We start from the raw sequence: 17,985 nt of genomic DNA, 5'->3' as shown, positions 1-17,985 counted from the left end.
TTTACTATCCGAATTCGGATCCAGGCACCTCGGATATCCTATTTTCGGAGCGGATCCGGAGCGGATCTATGATTTATATATAGAGTATCTACTATACCCCCTTATCTAACTAGGAAGTCCAATGAAATGATTTATATATAGAGTATCTATTAAAAATAATAATAATAATAATAATAGGTGAGACTTGAGAGAAAAAGGAAGAGTACTCTGCACCTATCCTTTTAGCTACGTGTTTTGCAAATGTCATTTATTTGTTGATTTCAACGTTTAAAAATAATTTAAATTTAAATTTTTTTATTAAAATATCAGTTTTTTTTTTGTTTTTTTAGATACTCCGACGGTTCTTACCAATAAGATTGTCCTGCCTAGTGGTAATGGACTCACGGCTGTGAGTCCCGTCTTGGATTCGATTTCCCTTAGCCACCCGAGACGTCTTAAGTAGTAAGAAAACGCGGATCCTGCAGGCTTCGTAGTGATTAGTCTTTGGATCTAGAAAGTCTTTGGGATCGCACTACGCTTATAAAAAAAAAGAAAAAAAAGGTTGCCCTTACCATCTCATCTTTTTAATCTTGAATCTGAATTTTCAAACTCATCTTGCATATTTAACACCAACACACACTCAATAGAGCTATAATACTCCACTAGATATGGTCAGAGATTCCATCAAGCACCTCTGTGGTTAGTTGGGGGAGAGGAGGTACAAACTCTAATATTGAGAGGCTGAGATGGCTAATCGGACATGGCCAAAGAAACCTTAACTCTTCACTTGCTTTCTTATCACATCATTTTTTGAGGCAGTAGTAGCAAGTGGTAAATTTCCTGCTCCAGCCTCCAATACATGTTTGCTTTGGAGACTGATGTGTATCTAAACGATGCATCAGTCAATAGAACGAAGACAGAGGTGGAACAAACCTGTAACTGTTTAGACCAAGGCTTTTGCATAGTCAAAACGTTTAGCAAAATAACAAATATACCCCCTTATTTATTTTTATTTTGTCGACGCTCCTTGTTATTTAGATTTTACGTATTAACCCATAAGGTTTATTTTATAATTTATACTATTAAAATTCTGAAATAAGCCCCTATCTTTGTTGTCTGTTTTATTTCTCAACCCGAAGAATTTAGTGGCTGCGACGAGAACTTCACCTTAGAGGCTTGAACCCTAAAACCCGTCTCCCGATCCAGTTTCAGGTATGATTCCGACGACCTCCTCGCTATCCCTTATCTGCACATCTTTCTATATCAAAACTTCGTACCGTTTAGAGTGTGGAATCACCAACTGCTTGTCGTTTTTAAGTGTAGAATCCGACCTCGTTCTGTGCCTTTGGCAAGAGACATGAGATGGCTGAGATATCTAAACCAATGGCGTGGAACTGCGAAGGAAGCATTGGAGCAAGTATCAATCGTCGCCAAGTTTCTCTGTTTGATCCACGTCACCGATCGTTACATAATCTCATCCACTCACGTCTGTAAATCAATATCTTTACTTAGTTTCCTCTCTTTCATCTTCTTACAAGAAAGTTTATATTGGGGGTTTTAGGTTCAAGGTCCTAGCATGCTTCCGACGCTTAACCTCACCGGCGATGTCATTTTAACTGAACATTTATCACATAGATTTGGTAAGATCGGTCTCGGTGACATTGTATTGGTTCGGTCTCCGACAGATCCGACGAGGATGGTGACAAAGCGGGTCTTAGGTTTAGAAGGGCATAGACTCTCTTTCTCTGCTGACCCATTGGTCGGTGATAGCTCAGTTAGCGTTGTGGTAATGATCATTGTACCAATCTCTTCGTTTAAAAATTCAATCTTGTGGTAAAAAAGAATGTGCAAAGTTCTAAGCTTTAGGATTTGTTAACTCTATTTATGTGTTGCTTTCTTGGAATAGGTTCCAAAAGGTCATGTTTGGATTCAGGGGGATAACTTGTATGCTTCAACTGATTCACGTAATTTTGGACCTGTACCTTACAATCTCATCGAAGGAAAAGCTCTTCTTCGGGTAAGTCTTTGGAGTTCGAGAACGTTCGTTTCTAGCTCTTAAATTGTTGTGGAATACACAAGTAGTAACTATATGTTTGCTGCTCTAGGTCTGGCCACCACGATTCTTGGGGTCATTGAGGTGACGATCATACACTTTCCGATAAAAGAAATCACAAAACTGGGATAAGCATTTTTGCTCGGTTTCTTTTTTGGCAATATTAGAGAAAGCCATGGACCTGACGTTGTTTTATAGCTGAAGCTACCTTTAATGTTAAGATTCATTTTTTTAGAGAGATTTGGGTTTGTTAAATTGGGTATTGAGCAAAGTTTTAGATGTGTTGATCGGTTAGAGGTGTGAAGCCAATCTGGGATAGATATCTGTTGGTTCAATCCGGTGATAGTTTTACTCTTGCCAACTTGCCGGGAAGTATGTGTTTGACGTTTTACTAGTTAAAAGTTTTGCACTAATCTCTTAAAATATCAATGACAATAGCCAATATAATTTCGAAACTTAGCAATGACAATCACTTCTTCAAAATTGCTTCATATAAAGTTCTAAGGAGAAAATAGACGAGTAACTAATGGTATGATTAAAACCTTCGACGTGATAGATGTTGGTAAAACATATATAATAGGTTTTCTGGATTGTTTAGATAAGACCAAGATATTCAAATGTCTATTTTAGGTGGATGGTTATTGCTTAACCAAATCTACAAAGAGGTGTCTAAACAGAGAAGAAAAAGAATGGCACATCAGCATAATATCATACATTAACTATCATCAGCATAATAGTATTGAATACAACGAAAAAATTACTATAATAGACACTTTATGAGTTTGTATTAACACTATTAGACATTTTATGCTTGACAGACACTTTTTTATTGTCTAAAGACAAAAATACCCTAGTGACAACTCATTATCTTACGCTCTCTCCAACTCTCTTATGTGCACCCTCTTTCCATCTCACTCACGATACTCTTTCTGCAACTCACTCTCATTCAAAAGCAAGAAAAGAAAAAAAACCTCAGATGTCATCTCAATTCACAAACCATAACCTTCCATTAAATCCCTAAATTCTCAAACATAGACCTTTAGCGAATTGGAGTCGGATTTCACTGACATAACCTTCATTGAATCGGTTGTTCCTCTGTCGCCTCCAAACCCATCTTTCTTGGCCTTAACAAGCTTGACCGCTGGCGACGAGTTGAACGCGACTTCAGATTTGGAGAGTTCGGTGAGAGCGGCGAACTTTCTGGGCTTGAGCGGAGGAGATTTAGAGAGTTCGGTGAATTTGCAGAGGAGACGTGAGTTCCGACGAACCGAGACTGAAGCTGAGAGATGAGAGCTTTCAAAGATTGAGCGGTAAGCTTTCAAAGCTTGAGGAGATCTGGGATTGTGGTAGAGTCGCTTAGGAGATGTGAGTTCCTACGAGACTAGTTCCGGTAACAATTGTGGTGGATACTGTAGAGATGGAAGAAGTGAGGGTGATGGATACATAAGTGGAGGCCATGGTAGAGGTGGCGGTGGTTAACACAATGTATGTTGTAGTGATTATGGATGTTGTGGATACGAAGGTGGTGGATGGTTATGGAGGTGGCAGTGGTGGCTATGAACAAGGTGGTGGTGGTTACGAACAAGGCTCAGAACAAGGCGGTGGATACAGTGGTGAAGGTTGTGGTGGTTATGAAGGTGGTGGTGGTAATGGCTAAGAACAAGGAAGTGATGGCTATGAATGAGGCTTAATCCGTAATTGTGGTGGAGGTGAAGATCGCGGTGGTGGTTATGGAGGTGGCGGTGGTGGAGGAAATAGCAGAGGTGGTGATCGAGACATATGTAGTAATTGAAACGAAAGTGGTAATGGAAGTGGAGATAGTGGAGGCGGTGATTGAAAAGTAACCCTTAGATCAAAAAGGTTTTTTTAATCGTGTGGTTATTAATTACTTAACAAATCAAACAAAATAAATAAATAACTAATTTTCATTTTTTCTAACTACACACGATAAGCTCAACTTGGTATAAGGACATAATTGTCCATGCTTTGGTTTCATAAATTGTGTGTCAAAGGCACAAAGTGTTTATTTGTATAGCAGAAAAAATAAAAGTGTCTCTTTATGTAACTCGCTCGAATACAACACATCATTGATACCTCCGCTTTTAATAAGAGGGATTATCAGAATATACCGGGATAAAATAAGCATATTCTTTTTAATAAAGGGGTTCTCAGATTAAATAATCACCAAAGTCTAGTCTACCATTGGTGGCGTGAAGCCATCAGTCAATACATAAAGATTCTTCTGTTTAATAGTATTATCACAGCATAATTTTTTATTGCATGATATATTAGACATAATTTTCCGTTAATAGAGGACTACTAGATCAAAAAAAAAGAGGACTACTAGATTAAGACTCGCGCCTTGCGCACGATAAACATTATATATAAAAATTATTTATGTATTATATGTTTTTACATATTATAAAATAATAAATTTATATTGAATAATTAAAAGTCAGTAACTATTACATATATAATTAAATTGGTGCGAACGTATAAATTAATTTTATTAATCCAAACAATTTTTTTTTAAAATTTGATAGGATATGTAATTAAATTTAAATGATATTAACATACATAATATATTTTTAATATTAATGTCTATTAAATGATGCTACTCATATGTTTTTTTGATCATTTAATAGCAAAAATTTTAAATTACTGATAACAAAATTTTCATTGTGGAATTAATAATTTTAATAATTTAAAATTTAAAAATTTTTTATCAATGTTAGTTCAAAACTTTTATCAAAAAAAATTATTCAAAGTAAATTTTGAAACTAAAATATGTATTTATTGAATATGGTTTATAGTTTAATTTAGAATGATATATATACATATATATTTTAAATCTTAATGATTAATTAAATTAGACTTCTACTTATTGTATTTTGTCATAACAAAAATTTTAAATCATGGATCGCAAAATTTGAATGTGAGACTTTTAATAGTTTTAGTAATTTATAGTCGTTTTTTTTTTAAATTAAAATATAACATATAAAGAAAAATCTGAATTTTTATAATATGGTTATTGTGATTTTTGTAAATTATTTTAATAGTTTAAAATTAAACAAATTTGATAGAAGATACATTATTTTTTATGAGATATTTATTATTCAAAATCATTAATTGTCATATATACTTTAGCCACATTAGGCAATTCCGTAATCTTTATTTATTGTGATAATAAATGACATTATAATGAATTTATTGCTAGTTTAATAAAAACCTTATTATATAATTAGATGGACAAACATATTTCTCTAATAATTCTAAGAATCATCGTTGTAATGACATGTGGCTAAAAAAAAAAGTTGTAATGTTTCACAAATAATATATAAGGGATAACACGGTTTATACTCTCCCTTTCGCCAAAACAAAAATCAATCTATTTGCTCTAAATCAATTACCCAATTTTACAAAATTACTCTCGTGATCTTCACACCACTAGAGTAAAAGACTTTCCTTTTTTTTTTTCATCAAGAATTTATTTAATAAAAGCCCAAAGGCCCAACAAGCTAAGACCAACTAAGAAAAATACAAAAACTTCAAGCCCAAGACAGAACCCTAAGTCTAAGAGAGAAAGAAATGTCGGCCGCATTCCATCGCGAACCGCGGCATCACCTCCGCCTCGACTACCACCGGAGAACCACCCACCGATTCACCGAGCCACACCACCCACCGATTCACCGAGCCACACTGGAACTCATAAACTCCACACCGTCTTCACCGCGACCGCCAACCTCCCAAGTGCGTCTAATCTCGGAGAGAATCAATCGTAAACGAGATCTCATCCGCCATAGTTCAACACAGATACCAAGGAGAAGGCTTCGCTCAAACATCACCCTTTCCACCGGAGAGCTTCCATCGTCCTCCGACGAGATCTCATCCAACAAACCCGAACCAAATTCACTTAACTAATAAACCACACAAAAACAATCGAAAGAAACAGAACCAAACCCTAGAACGGTACTAAGGGGCCAGAAGCCGGCGACGCAAGGCACAAGACACCTTTACCCCCCGGAGTCAAAACCGGCAACAGTGGAACTGTAGGAGCCTCCACGTTCCGGAAGCTTAGCCGGCGCCACAGAGCTGAAGAAGCCTCCATAACCCGAGATCTTTATCGGCGATGCTAGAGCTATGTGAGCCTCTACATCCCGGACCAAAACAACGCTGAACTGGAGATCTGACTATCCTACATCCTCGCCACGAATCCAGAGGAAGAAGAATTGTAGAGGGCCGAGCTCTTCCCGGAGCAAAACCCTAACCCAGATCCGCCAGCATGTCGGAGAGAAGCGACAGATCGGAGCAACCACACGAAGACTTGAGCGAAATGAAAAGGAAGGGAGCCATCGGCGCCGGTACGCCCTCGGACGCGCCACCGGACGCCGGGACTGGCTTACACGCGACTCTCTCTTTCTCTCCTCTCCGAATCCGACCCGTTGTTTGTTTAAGTTTACTGTTTTAAGTAAAAGACTTTCCTTGCTAATAGAAAAAACTTGAAAAAAGCAAAAATGTAAAGCTAACAAAAGAGGTGATTTAAGATAATACTAGAGTACTAGTATATTATATATAGACTGTAATAAGAGCAATAATCACATGACCCACTCACTACATGACCATGACCATGACCAGGATCATGACCGTGTTAAATAACTCTAAATCAAGTGTCAGACATTGGATCACCAGTTAACACTTTTGTCTCTCAGATTGTTATGAAGAGGCTAGGTAAGCCTGGACACGTATGAGACTCAGCCACACGGGTTCTAGCTATGTGGAACGAGGTGTTTGATGTTGTTGGCCTATTGCTTTAACACAATGTATGTCCCGACCATACAAAACTAACTGTTTTGTCCCTAACTCACCCAACAAGAACTCCATGTGCCTCGCATTATTGATCCCCCTACTATCTTACATTATTTTATTTTCTTAGATTTGTCTAAAAATAACCCGTTACGATCGTCCTACCTACTTTAGTATGTATATAATGTATAGGCCCTTATGTTTTATATGTCTGTTTTAGTTATTATACTATGTTAGTGCCATCAAATTTGAAATATTATTACTATGAATTACACAGAAATTTGATATATTGGTAACATGAATTACAAATATGGGTTCTACCGAGACCATTTCTCTTTCATAAAATGGTCTCATCCACCACCAGAAGACACGAAAGTAATTTATCACCAAATCCGTTGTTCTTTGTTAGGCTATAAAGAAGATAACAAATTCCTTAAGCTCAGTCATGAATCAAATCTCGAAGATGTATTGACTTGTCTCCTTTCCATCTAGTTAGTCACCCAAAGATTATTACCTCACCTTAAAAGTGGACTTCTACGAAACCCAAATCCCAAAGCCAATGTTAACTATATCAATCTTCAACAAGTCTTGACTGAATATACGTCTGTTTTGATGGATATAAATAACCCACATTGGAATATGGCTGTTGAGAGATGTAGCATCTCACGTACAATCAGTACATCACAAGTGTTGGAAGAACATTTCGAATCATTAGTTCAGTCCCATCAATACCTAATTTTGAGTCCAGTGTCAAACAAAGTTCGATGATTCTCCTCCACTGAAACAAGTATAACGAATACTAGTTTCACTATGGCTATGACCTTGCTTTGAAGCCCCTCCAAGAATTTGGCCAATTCACCAGTAGGTTTGAGGTGAAAAGTTGTTGACATGTCTTTCATTGGCATAAATTAATTATTCTCCCGCATAAAAATATGGCATTACGATGTTTCTGTACAAACCATTTTCTTTTTGTGGGCAAACCATATATAATGTGTGTTTCGAATTGACGATCGCTAGTGCCTTCTACAGAACTAGCTATGTCAACTTCTCTCTTTAGCTTCCCATCACTCGTCTCTTTAGTTAGTGTTATGTCTCTTCCAGCAAACATATATATTCTTACACGGATTTTCCTTGCCTATTAATAGAACCAATTAAATGGAGAGGTCCAGCAACCCTCAGCTATTTATGCTATAATCAGTTAGATCATAAATGCTTCTTGGTATTTTCACGTTCATTTTATAAGATTCTATATTATTGCTGGATACTAGCAGCTACTTTTGAATATTAGGAACTAATATTTGATGTTAAGAGACCAAGTCTAACAAAGAATTCCACATAACGCGTGTTTCAGACCAACACATATGATCAATACAATGTGCAGTTGAAAAGTTTGTATCTAACATAGTTACTTGCATTTGTTTATAATTAATTTTCAATAATCTGTTTTCATTGAAAATATGTTGAAATAGGTAAACTATCTAATTTTCATTTAATATAGGAGTATTGATTTATTCCACTCTTCTTTTTTTTGACATCTATTTAATCTACTCTTCTTAAAATGACATATTCGTATAAATGTATTTTTGTGAATACCGTTATGAAACTATTGGATCGTGAAGACAAATAAAAAGACCATTGGAATTGTAAATCCAGCTCCTGCCAAAACAACGGGCAATGACATCTCGTAATTATCACTGACATCTTCCTTAGTCCATCATACGTGGCAGCTTTTGTAACTGCCCACAAAAGCATTCCTTACTGTCGCCCTTCTCAGCCGTCGGATCAAAGAACCCGATTCTTTTCGAAACGGCAAAATCGCCAAGTTGCAAAAAAAAAAAAGAAATAAATAAAAAGCCATTAACCATGGTTAAATTTGACTAACCCGATATAGAATCACCCAAATTTCGGAAAAGGTCAAAACCTTTGGAAGTATTTACAATTAATGCCATCGGGTCACCTTTTTGCTATAAATTCGGTTGCTGAGACTCGCTAGGTTTGCCGAACCAACCTCCCTCGGGGACCTTCTAAAGAGCAAATCAAATCTCTCAATAATAAGCCTTCTTCTTCCTCTTGAGAAGACTTCTTCTAAATCTCTCTTTTGACTTTTTAAAAATGCAAAGAAAAACAATGGTGACGACATCCTCTCGTACCAAATCAAACGGCCATGTGCTCCGTTCTCAATCGCCGTCGGGTCGATTCTGCGGCGATTACTCCAAATCCACCCCGTCGTCGTCGTCGTCTTCCTCCTCTGCCTTCGCTTCGTCTACGAGCTCAAGCTTCTCGTCTCCGTCCTCATCCTTCTTCAGCAACCACCACCGATCCGCGTCTCCGACTCGCGTGAACCTATACAACCCCCAGCCGATGATGGCGCAGTCGTTTCGTTACTCTCTCGACAGCAGATCCATCTCGCCTACCAACAGATCCATCTCCGTTACGAAGAAGCCGCAGCCTAGCAGCCACCACCACCACAAGATCTCTTCCTCCCCGAGGAGGTGTATGTGCTCTCCGACGACGCATCCTGGATCTTTCCGGTGCAGCCTTCACAAAAACGTCGCGAATCCGCACGGTCAAGGCGCGTCGTCGTCGTCGTATCCGACGAACAGTTTGAATATGCGGAGATCCGCGATGACGAATTCGCTGGTGAGGATCGGTGGCGTCGAAGGAGAGTGGGTGAGGAGAGCCTTGACGACTCTGATAAGGCCTTCGTCGCATCATCTGAGACGAAGGGCTGCTTATCAGCCTCGTCCGAGTAGGCTATCGATTATGTCGAAAGCCACCGAGTGTAATTGATCTTGGTTTTGATTTCAGATTTCAGGTTTGCTCCTCTCTTTTTGAAAACCACAGGCGTTAGATCTGGAGAAGGAAGACTCTAATCTATAGCCGGCGGCGATTGGGGATGAGAATCTCAACCTTGGAATCGAGTTTTTGTAAAACGAAGATGATCATCATATATATTTTTTGTTTGTTGTTGGGTGAAGAAAGATGTACATATTTATCGTCTCTCTCAAAAAAAAAAAAATGTCGGACTCGAGAAATTGAACCTAGCTAGGAATCAAATCTATGTGAACTGATCTGAATCAAATTTGTCAATTCTGTTTTTTTATTTTCATAAAACAAGTGAGATCTAGTCTCATATCCATTGTATTTGTATGCAGTGTTTGTCAGATTCCCGTGTATTCGTTTCCCGTGAAGTCGTCGTTCGTTGACCGTCTCGTTCACCGTTGTGCGTTCCGTTGATTTTCAAGGTATGCGTTGTTCGTCGTGTGAGGTATGTATGTTCTTTTATATATTTCGTTTTTGCTTGTTTTTTTTTTCTTTTTTGGGTGTGTGTTTTTTTGCCTTTTTCTCCTATTTTGCAGGTGGAGTTTGAACTACTTTAGTACCCAGTTACATGGAATTGAAAGATGAACAAAAAAATTAACCAGCCAGAAGTGACATAGAAAAATGGTTTCGAAATGGTCTTTCTGGATGAACATTGATGACAAATATTTCACATAAGGACTGGAGGAAAATCAGGAAAAAACGAGAAAGTATATTTTGGATAGATGATGACTGACCAATTAGAAAACGACCGAACATGAAAATTAGCAGAGGATTTGCTGGAAAATGAATTTGAATAATGAGAAGTTGGGAGTCATGATAATAATCATGAAACATGAATATTTGAAAGAGGGGAAAACAAGACGTAAATTTTTAAAGACACGTTTTAATGATCTCGGGCACTATCATTCTCGATTTTATTCCTAAACATCCAAGATACGTCCATTACTAACAGTAAATATTTTTGTTTTTGATGATCGTATAGTGGTGAATAAAAAAGGGTTGATTACCACGAAGTTGGATCAGACTTTTCAATGATGGATGTCTTGGTTTAATTAAACCGATACAATTTTCCTTGGGATATACTACTAAATTGTGCCGTTTGGGTTTCGTTAAATACACACATCCAGATGGTTTAGCTATCTGGCTCATATGTCAACATTCTGTTCTACGAACATGTCATATTGGCAGTGGGCCAGTGGCTACCGCTGCTTCAGTACATGAGCACAAGAGATAACAACGATGTATTTTATATGTTTTGAGACGCATCTCATGCTATTCTATACGCTTTTGTAACTACACCACCTGATTCTGTTACTGTGGCCTATGCTTTGGCTAAATGACAAGTATTTTATGTTGTTTCTACTTGGCTGCTCTCAAAATGGGAAGAAGGGTCGGGGACTATTTATGTGAGCGTTAAATAGCTTTTTATGTCTTACGTGAGATCTTTGTTTATTTAGAGTATGGAGTTTAAATAATTGATAGGTCATAATTTTTGTTTTGTAATTCTGGGAACTAAATTATCGCTATTTGGCCAGCCTGGACCTGGATTTCGGTCCAAGTAGTTTATATGTTGGACCATAACAGATGATTGGTCTATCTCCTGGCATTAGTCGGAAGATATTCCAAACTCGGGTCAGACTGTGTGGTACGCTTTCGGACTAGTCCACTCTGTAGTACTAAGTGCATTCCTCCCGGGGTTTACCGGATCAGCCGATAGAGTTTATCAAAAAAAAAAAGAATGGTAGTTAAAAATAAATATCATATATTCAAATTATAGTGAGTGACATCATGAGAGATAAGCCGGCTATAAATATTACTAGTAGTGTTCTAGATCTTCTAAGAGGCGCATGGCAATAAATTGTACGAAAAACTGATGAAGAAAGGTGAAATAAGGGATTCAATTTTATAAAAGACGAGAAAGGGGAATGAAAATGGGGGTAGACGTTTTCATTACCTGTAACAGTATATGCCACCATCATATTGTTCAATTTTTGATATCATACTACTAGATAAGTAGATATATTTACTCTTATATAGTAATATTGATATCTTTCTCATCATGAATTAGGTTCATTTCATAGTGACATCATAGCAAGCCGACCGACTAACTTGCAAAATTCCTAAAACGTAAACAAATATAAAGAGATATACTACTATTACTTTATTCCCAATTATTATGACCACAAAAAAAAAAAAAAAAAAAAGAGAGGACTTGGGCGTGATGATGCGTGAAAGCGATATTATTAGGATTTAGGTGCGCTGGAAACCAAACTTATTGTGATGTGCAACCAGAAATAAACTATTTAATCATCTTCCATAATTAGCAGGGAGATGCTGTTTTAAGATGGTGCAACTAAGATTTCATCTTCCATATACAAATCTTTTGAAGATTTTTAAACTTTACGCAAGTGTTTATACCATACATAGTTAATTAGATTTACAAGATACGTATCGATCGGCACTATTAAGCAATACACCATGTAGATAATGGCTGGCTGATTTTTTTTTTGTCACATTGTTGATCTTATTAAACATAGACCAAAATCCAAACAGTACATGGGAAAGACAAATCCCATAGACGAGGCCCAACAACAGCCCATAAACCAGGCAACCAAAAAAAAGTCCAAACAAAGTCAGTAACAATTCGAACTCCACGCGTTGCTTTTAGCGTGACAGGGACACGTGCCCATCATGCGAGTTACCACCGCACTTCAGTGACAAAGACATGTCCGGCGAAGTTCTAATCGGCTGGCCCACCGGAAACAAACCGGAAACATGACCCCGTTCAAAGTGCCTCGCCGTCGACGATATCAAGAGATGAAGACGCCATTATCAACAACACCTTAGTTTACAGCGTGAGATCTCCACACATCCAAATATAAAAATCAAATCACGACGACTTGATTCTCCAACGAAATTCAACAGACCCACGAGAAAACTAAAGCCAAAGGATCTCGCTTCTTAATTTGAAGTTTCAATCAAGGAACAACGTTGTCGATCCAATCCAACAACGAACCGATGGAAACAGAAGAAGTTTGAAGAAACTAAGATCAAACAGAAACCGGGATAGACCCGGAAAAGCCACCGTCACCACAGTGAAGAAAAATAAGACGTGGAGCCAAGAGCCAACGATAACATCGGAAGGTCTGATGTACCGTCAGAGTCAAAGCCGGCCGACCACTAAGAGAAAAGTGCGACGCCGAAAGAAAGACCCAACCATGGGTAGTCTGTCGCCGGAAAACCACCGGCCTGAGGTTTCTACTCATCATCTTCCCTGTGTAAAAGATACATGAGAGGGAACATATAAAAAGGAGAGAGAACCCTTATCTAAAAGTGCATGGCTGATTTTTTATTTTGGTTTTTAGTAAATACAAAGTGTTACTTCTGATGTGTCGACCCCAACGAAGGCGTGCACGTCCTTTAACGGCTTCCCAGAATAACTCTTCAGGGGAACGTGATATTTGATTGTGTTTAACAGAAGATGCTGTTACTATATTAATAAAAGGGTTACATTCATTTAGTGAGTTCATGTCAGAAAATGACAAAACTAGTGTGTTTTGCGTGGCGGATTGGAAATTCCTGAAAAAAGACTTGAAGTTAGGGATGCTTGTGTCCGAAGCGTGAGGTTACAAACAACTTGATACCCTTTTCTTTTTCTTCTCCGACACAGGACCGGCTTAGATAAGGGACAAGCGGTGCAACCGTTCCGGGTCAAATCCGTTGTCCTCTTATTTTTTAATAGATAAGAGTCCGATTTTTTTTTTTTTAAAACATGTATTTTTATATTAAAAATAAAAAAAAGTCCAATTTTTTTTTATATGAAAGTATTTTTTTTTAATTTTCACAGATTTATTTTTAAAAATACTTCAGGTATTATAAAAAATATATATATATCAGTTTAAAAAAAAAATAATAGTTTAGAAATTAATTTTTTTTTTACTCCAGAGTGCATAACACTATTAAGCCGGCTCCAAGCCTCCAACATAGTATTCCTTTTCTATTTCATTTGCATTGCCTCTACTGTAAGTTTTGCCAATATCACACTAAGCTATGTTCTCTTGCCAATATCACACTAAGCTATGTTCTCAAATGTTGACACCCTAATCACACATAATTTGTTGTTGTTGAGCTCTTGTTCATCTGACACGTTTGTGAGTGAGTTTATGTTCTCTGGTCAAACCGACTTTTAACCAAAGCAGATGAGATGAATATGGACTAAGGAATAAATGTTATATCAATGACTAATAAGTATTTTTTTTTAACGCTGATTTATTATGATATTACAATTATGATATGAGAAAGATTATATAGACGATTTGACAATCGACAATACTAACTGCCTTATAAAGACCTACGCCTAACTGCATCACCTGAGCCGTCCTATGAAGATCCACGATTGGCCAGATATTACTTGCACCATATTGAAGATCCATTGTAAGTCTTTCTTCCGTAGTCTGCATAATTGTTTAATAAATCGCTCTCTCCAGAATTTGAAACCTGGATTCCTGTAATCTGCAATAAATTGCATAGTCTGGGATTCGAACCCCAGACCTGAGTATAGGATTCTTTAAACCTTAACCACTAGGCTACGGTGATTCCACAATTAATAAGTATCTATTTTCTTCCGAAATGCCCCTTTTCGTTTTGGCTTTTGATTATTGAATTTCTAAAATCTTCTCTTTTGAATTTTGTTGTTTAAAGAACGGACAATATTAGTTGGCTCAACAAACAAGTTCTTATATAATTTTGGTGCCAAGACCATATTAGATTTTATAATGTGTTATTCGCTATTTAAATATAATCGCAAAAGATCAGAATATATTGGATCTGCTATCAACTCATTTAAATATAATCGCAAAAGATCAGAATATGATCATATGATCCCTTCTCTTTTGGCAACGATCCAGTCTTGATGAATCCTAAGTTGATAATATTTTGTTTATTCACAATTTCACATTCCAAAAAAAAACTTGTGGACTGGTCAACAACGGCAGTTCAGTGATGGAGGAGACCTAGATATTCAACATTTTTTCTGTTGAATACCTCATGTAATTGTGATATAGCTATATAGTATAGCAAAATTATAAGATAGCGGTTACCCATGATGGTCGTCTTTAATCTGATAAATTGTATTCAAACGTTTTCAGTAATAATGACTATAAAATACCAGAGGCAAGGCACGTGAGTCATGTCTCTCTTCTTTCCTAGTTAAAGTGATATAGTGTCAATTTAGTTAAATTTTTCATCTTGTATTTTTTTTTTTTGAAACACAAGTTTTTCATCTTGTAATATCCGTAAATTAATAGATCAATGTTCATTCTTTTCACTGCGACGTGTTGAATAACAAAAAAAAGTGATTATGTTATCTCAATCATTAATTCAAATCAAAAAGGATCCCTTAAAAGTTTTATTATAACTTTATTGTTCTTAATAGAATAAAAAACTATTTCTACTGTTTCGGTTTAGTTGTCGATAAATTTTCGTTTCAAAATAAATGACGAAATTTATTGATTTTATATTTCAATTTATTTTATGTTGGTTGAAATGTGGTTAGGTGTTAGTAATAATGTTTTATCTAATAAAATTAAGTGTCTAAGTCTAAAACGACAATTAAAATGTAACAGAGGAAGTATTCGCAAAAAAAAAAAAAAAAAAAAAATTTGTCAGCAGTTGAGGTGGGGGAAACGAGAATTGAGTGTTGAGTACTGACCCACACGGTTTCATTAAGATTAGTAATTAACCATTAAGCTTTAGCTAGAGAAGAGCCGATCCACAGACACTACACGTGATGAGAAACCACCAAGAGTTTATACAACTTTTTTCGTTCTTCCATTCTGGTTTGGCATTTTCACTTTATTTTTCTCTATTCTAAATCTCGTTCACATTCTTTTTGTGAGTTCATAATTCTGTATTCTGTATAATTTAAATCGGTCCATCCACACACACTTTATCAAACAAAACAAGATACTTGTTGTTTTTATCAATGTCTTCATATTCGTAGATAATCTTACAACCACTCATATAGAGAATTTACAAAATAAAATCGAAGTAGAAAACGGCAACGTTCACATGTTCAATGTCAATTGGACTCTATTGTGAGCTCCCGCCGGAAAAATAGAAGTTGAGGAACGAAGAAGTATAGTAGTTAGATTGCGAAAAGTGAGGTTAAAATGTCAGAAAAGAGTTGAACTTAGAGTCATGACAAAATATATTGCGTACGTCCATGAAATTGTGAATTGCTCCACCCCAGGCTCTGATAACGACAATCAATCTTTACGTTTCGAAGTACAACTTTTTATTAAATTACAATTAAGGACCAATATACTACTTGACAAGTCGCAAAATGAGCTCATGTATCAAAAAATAATTGGAACAAAAAAAAAGCATGAGCCTAAGGAATTAGTCTATGGTTTAAGTATTGGGCCGGCCCATCTAGAAGCCTATACAAGTTTTGGCCTAATAAGATTACAAAAGTTCGAAAGCATGAGATATATACGTTCCTCTTATCCTTACATACAAGGTGGGATCAAACCTCTTACATTTTTTTCGAATAACATCTTATTTACTAGTATTAATAATTAATTTGAAAAGATATAATTATGTGGTGATATTGTAGCTGCAACTGGTCTTATATTGTCCATTAGGCAAAAGAAAGCGGATTCAAGAACCCGTTTAACCAAAACTTCTCGCTGACGGATATAAAAAGGTGGCAAATCATCCCGAAGGAAAATAGTGTGATTGTGATTTGTGAGAGAAGTGTTGTTTGTGAGAGTGGTGGCTTCTGAAGACTTACCGGCTGAAGATTTCTATTAGAGATATATATTCCACGTCGGGAATTCTAAAGTACATTAAGTAATATATAAAAGGTTAGGGCAAATCCACTAATCACCAATTGGTTTTAAGCTAGAAACCCATAATTAAACCTGAATCTAACATGGTATCAGAGCTCAGATCCTAAATACCATAAACTCCTAATTAAAAATTAAAATTAACCCTTCTGACCGGGTATAAAGGTCGTGATTAACCCTTTCAACCGGGTATAAAGGTTGTGTTAAAATCGCTCGACCGAGTATAAATGTCCTAAAGTTCCGAGATTTCTGGCCGATAAGAGCCATCATCTCGAAGAGGGGTATTAGGGATATATATCTCACATCGGAAATTCTAAAGGACATTAAGTAATATATAAAAGGTTAGGGTCAATCCACTAATCACCAATTGGTTTTAAATTGAAAGCCCATAATTAATTCCAAATCTAACAATTTCATGAAAAAAGAAGATCCATTTGTGGTTAGCATGAAATCGTAAACGAAATCCAAGACAAGGGAAAAGCAGATCTACTTTCGGTTTGGAACGAGACATTTGATTTTGTGGTGGAAGATGTTTTGCATTCTCTATTGATTCTTGACATATGGGCAGAGGCGGTCCTGTACTAACTGAGGCCACAAGCAAAAAAAAAAATGGAGGCTCATACATAAACATAAAAATTTTGAAATGAGAAGAAATTCAAACTTTGGTGGTCAAAACTATTTTTTTTTTCTATTAGATCCCATTGAAATGATGATAATTTTGTTAGGACAAGTTTCTAACTTCATTCGGCAACCTTTTTCTGTACCATAAAACTTTAAAAATATTTAATAGATATTTTTTTTAAATGGGAGCTCAGAAGATTTAGGGGTCCAAAACCTTTGTTTCAACTCGTTATGCTCAGGACTCTCCGGGGACGATGATAGTTTTTCAAGGTAAGATAAATCCCCAATATATTAATTGAGAAACACTTGAAAAGATGTAACCTCAATTTTGTATTAATTAAAATAGGCCCCAATGCATAGGCGGCACTCAATTAGGTAGTCAATTACATTCAATTGAAAAATAAGTAGGTCCACATTCGATTTTTATATGTTGTTAGATACATAAGTTGGTCAAACTATATGATATAGTTATTTTCTTTCCTTAAATCAAACCTACGGAATTACCATAAATGACTAATATATATATGACAATTAATGATTTTAATAATAAAGATTTGATAACAATTTATATTTCCTCCATCATTTTTTGTTTAATTTTATATTATTTAAATAAGTTAAACAATCAAATTAGCTATAAAAGTAAAATTTAGATTTTTTCGTATATGTTATATTTTGAATTTTTAAAAACGACAATAAATGACTAAAACTATTAAAATTATTATGTTAAAAATTAATGATCAATGGTTTAACATTTTTATTATAAGAAGATACACATGATTTTAAAACCATATGAGTAAAAAATATCATTTAATAATAAAAAAAAAATATATATATATAGATTAAACACTATATACCATA

At 36.0% G+C, this 17,985-nt stretch overlaps 2 protein-coding genes across 4 annotated transcripts; both read left to right on the top strand.

The window, feature by feature from the left end:
- The first annotated feature begins 1,097 nt into the window (after positions 1-1,097).
- LOC106316214 (mitochondrial inner membrane protease subunit 1-like) lies at positions 1,098-2,272 on the top strand. Of its 2 annotated transcripts, none has more exons than XM_013754084.1 (5): positions 1,098-1,191; positions 1,303-1,465; positions 1,541-1,765; positions 1,886-1,996; positions 2,085-2,272. In XM_013754084.1, the coding sequence occupies exons 2-5, from the start codon at positions 1,337-1,339 to the stop codon at positions 2,118-2,120; spliced, it is 501 nt and encodes a 166-aa protein (XP_013609538.1). In that variant the 5' UTR covers positions 1,098-1,191; positions 1,303-1,336; the 3' UTR covers positions 2,121-2,272. The 2 variants fall into 2 exon arrangements, with proteins under 2 accessions (XP_013609538.1, XP_013609539.1); XM_013754085.1 differs by having other exon boundaries at positions 1,104-1,191; positions 1,298-1,465.
- Positions 2,273-8,820: 6,548 nt separating this feature from the next.
- Positions 8,821-10,627, top strand: LOC106312923 (putative protein TPRXL). 2 transcript variants are annotated; one of them, XR_001264264.1, is made up of 3 exons: positions 8,821-9,643; positions 9,991-10,103; positions 10,195-10,627. XR_001264264.1 is itself a non-coding variant. In XM_013750617.1 (2 exons), exon 1 carries the CDS (start codon positions 8,948-8,950, stop codon positions 9,623-9,625), a length of 678 nt encoding a protein of 225 aa, XP_013606071.1. In that variant the 5' UTR covers positions 8,821-8,947; the 3' UTR covers positions 9,626-9,643; positions 9,991-10,237. The 2 variants fall into 2 exon arrangements, 1 of the variants encoding a protein (XP_013606071.1); XM_013750617.1 differs by having other exon boundaries at positions 9,991-10,237.
- The last annotated feature ends 7,358 nt before the right edge of the window (positions 10,628-17,985 follow it).

This window comes from Brassica oleracea, chromosome C9, assembly GCF_000695525.1.
Source record: "Brassica oleracea var. oleracea cultivar TO1000 chromosome C9, BOL, whole genome shotgun sequence".
NCBI classification, from domain to species: domain Eukaryota; kingdom Viridiplantae; phylum Streptophyta; class Magnoliopsida; order Brassicales; family Brassicaceae; genus Brassica; species Brassica oleracea.
Note: the sequence above shows the minus strand (reverse complement) of the source record. Positions and strands in the feature narration are given on the sequence as shown.

Bases quoted from the DNA above. Each gene is read 5' to 3' on its own strand.
- LOC106316214 (XM_013754084.1), top strand. From the start codon at position 1,337: ATGAGATGGCTGAGATATCTAAACCAATGGCGTGGAACTGCGAAGGAA. The intron at 1,766-1,885 runs GTAATGATCATT...TTCTTGGAATAG, and splicing joins ATAGCTCAGTTAGCGTTGTG to GTTCCAAAAGGTCATGTTTG. The intron at 1,997-2,084 runs GTAAGTCTTTGG...TTGCTGCTCTAG, and splicing joins AAGGAAAAGCTCTTCTTCGG to GTCTGGCCACCACGATTCTT.
- LOC106312923 (XM_013750617.1), top strand. From the start codon at position 8,948: ATGCAAAGAAAAACAATGGTGACGACATCCTCTCGTACCAAATCAAAC.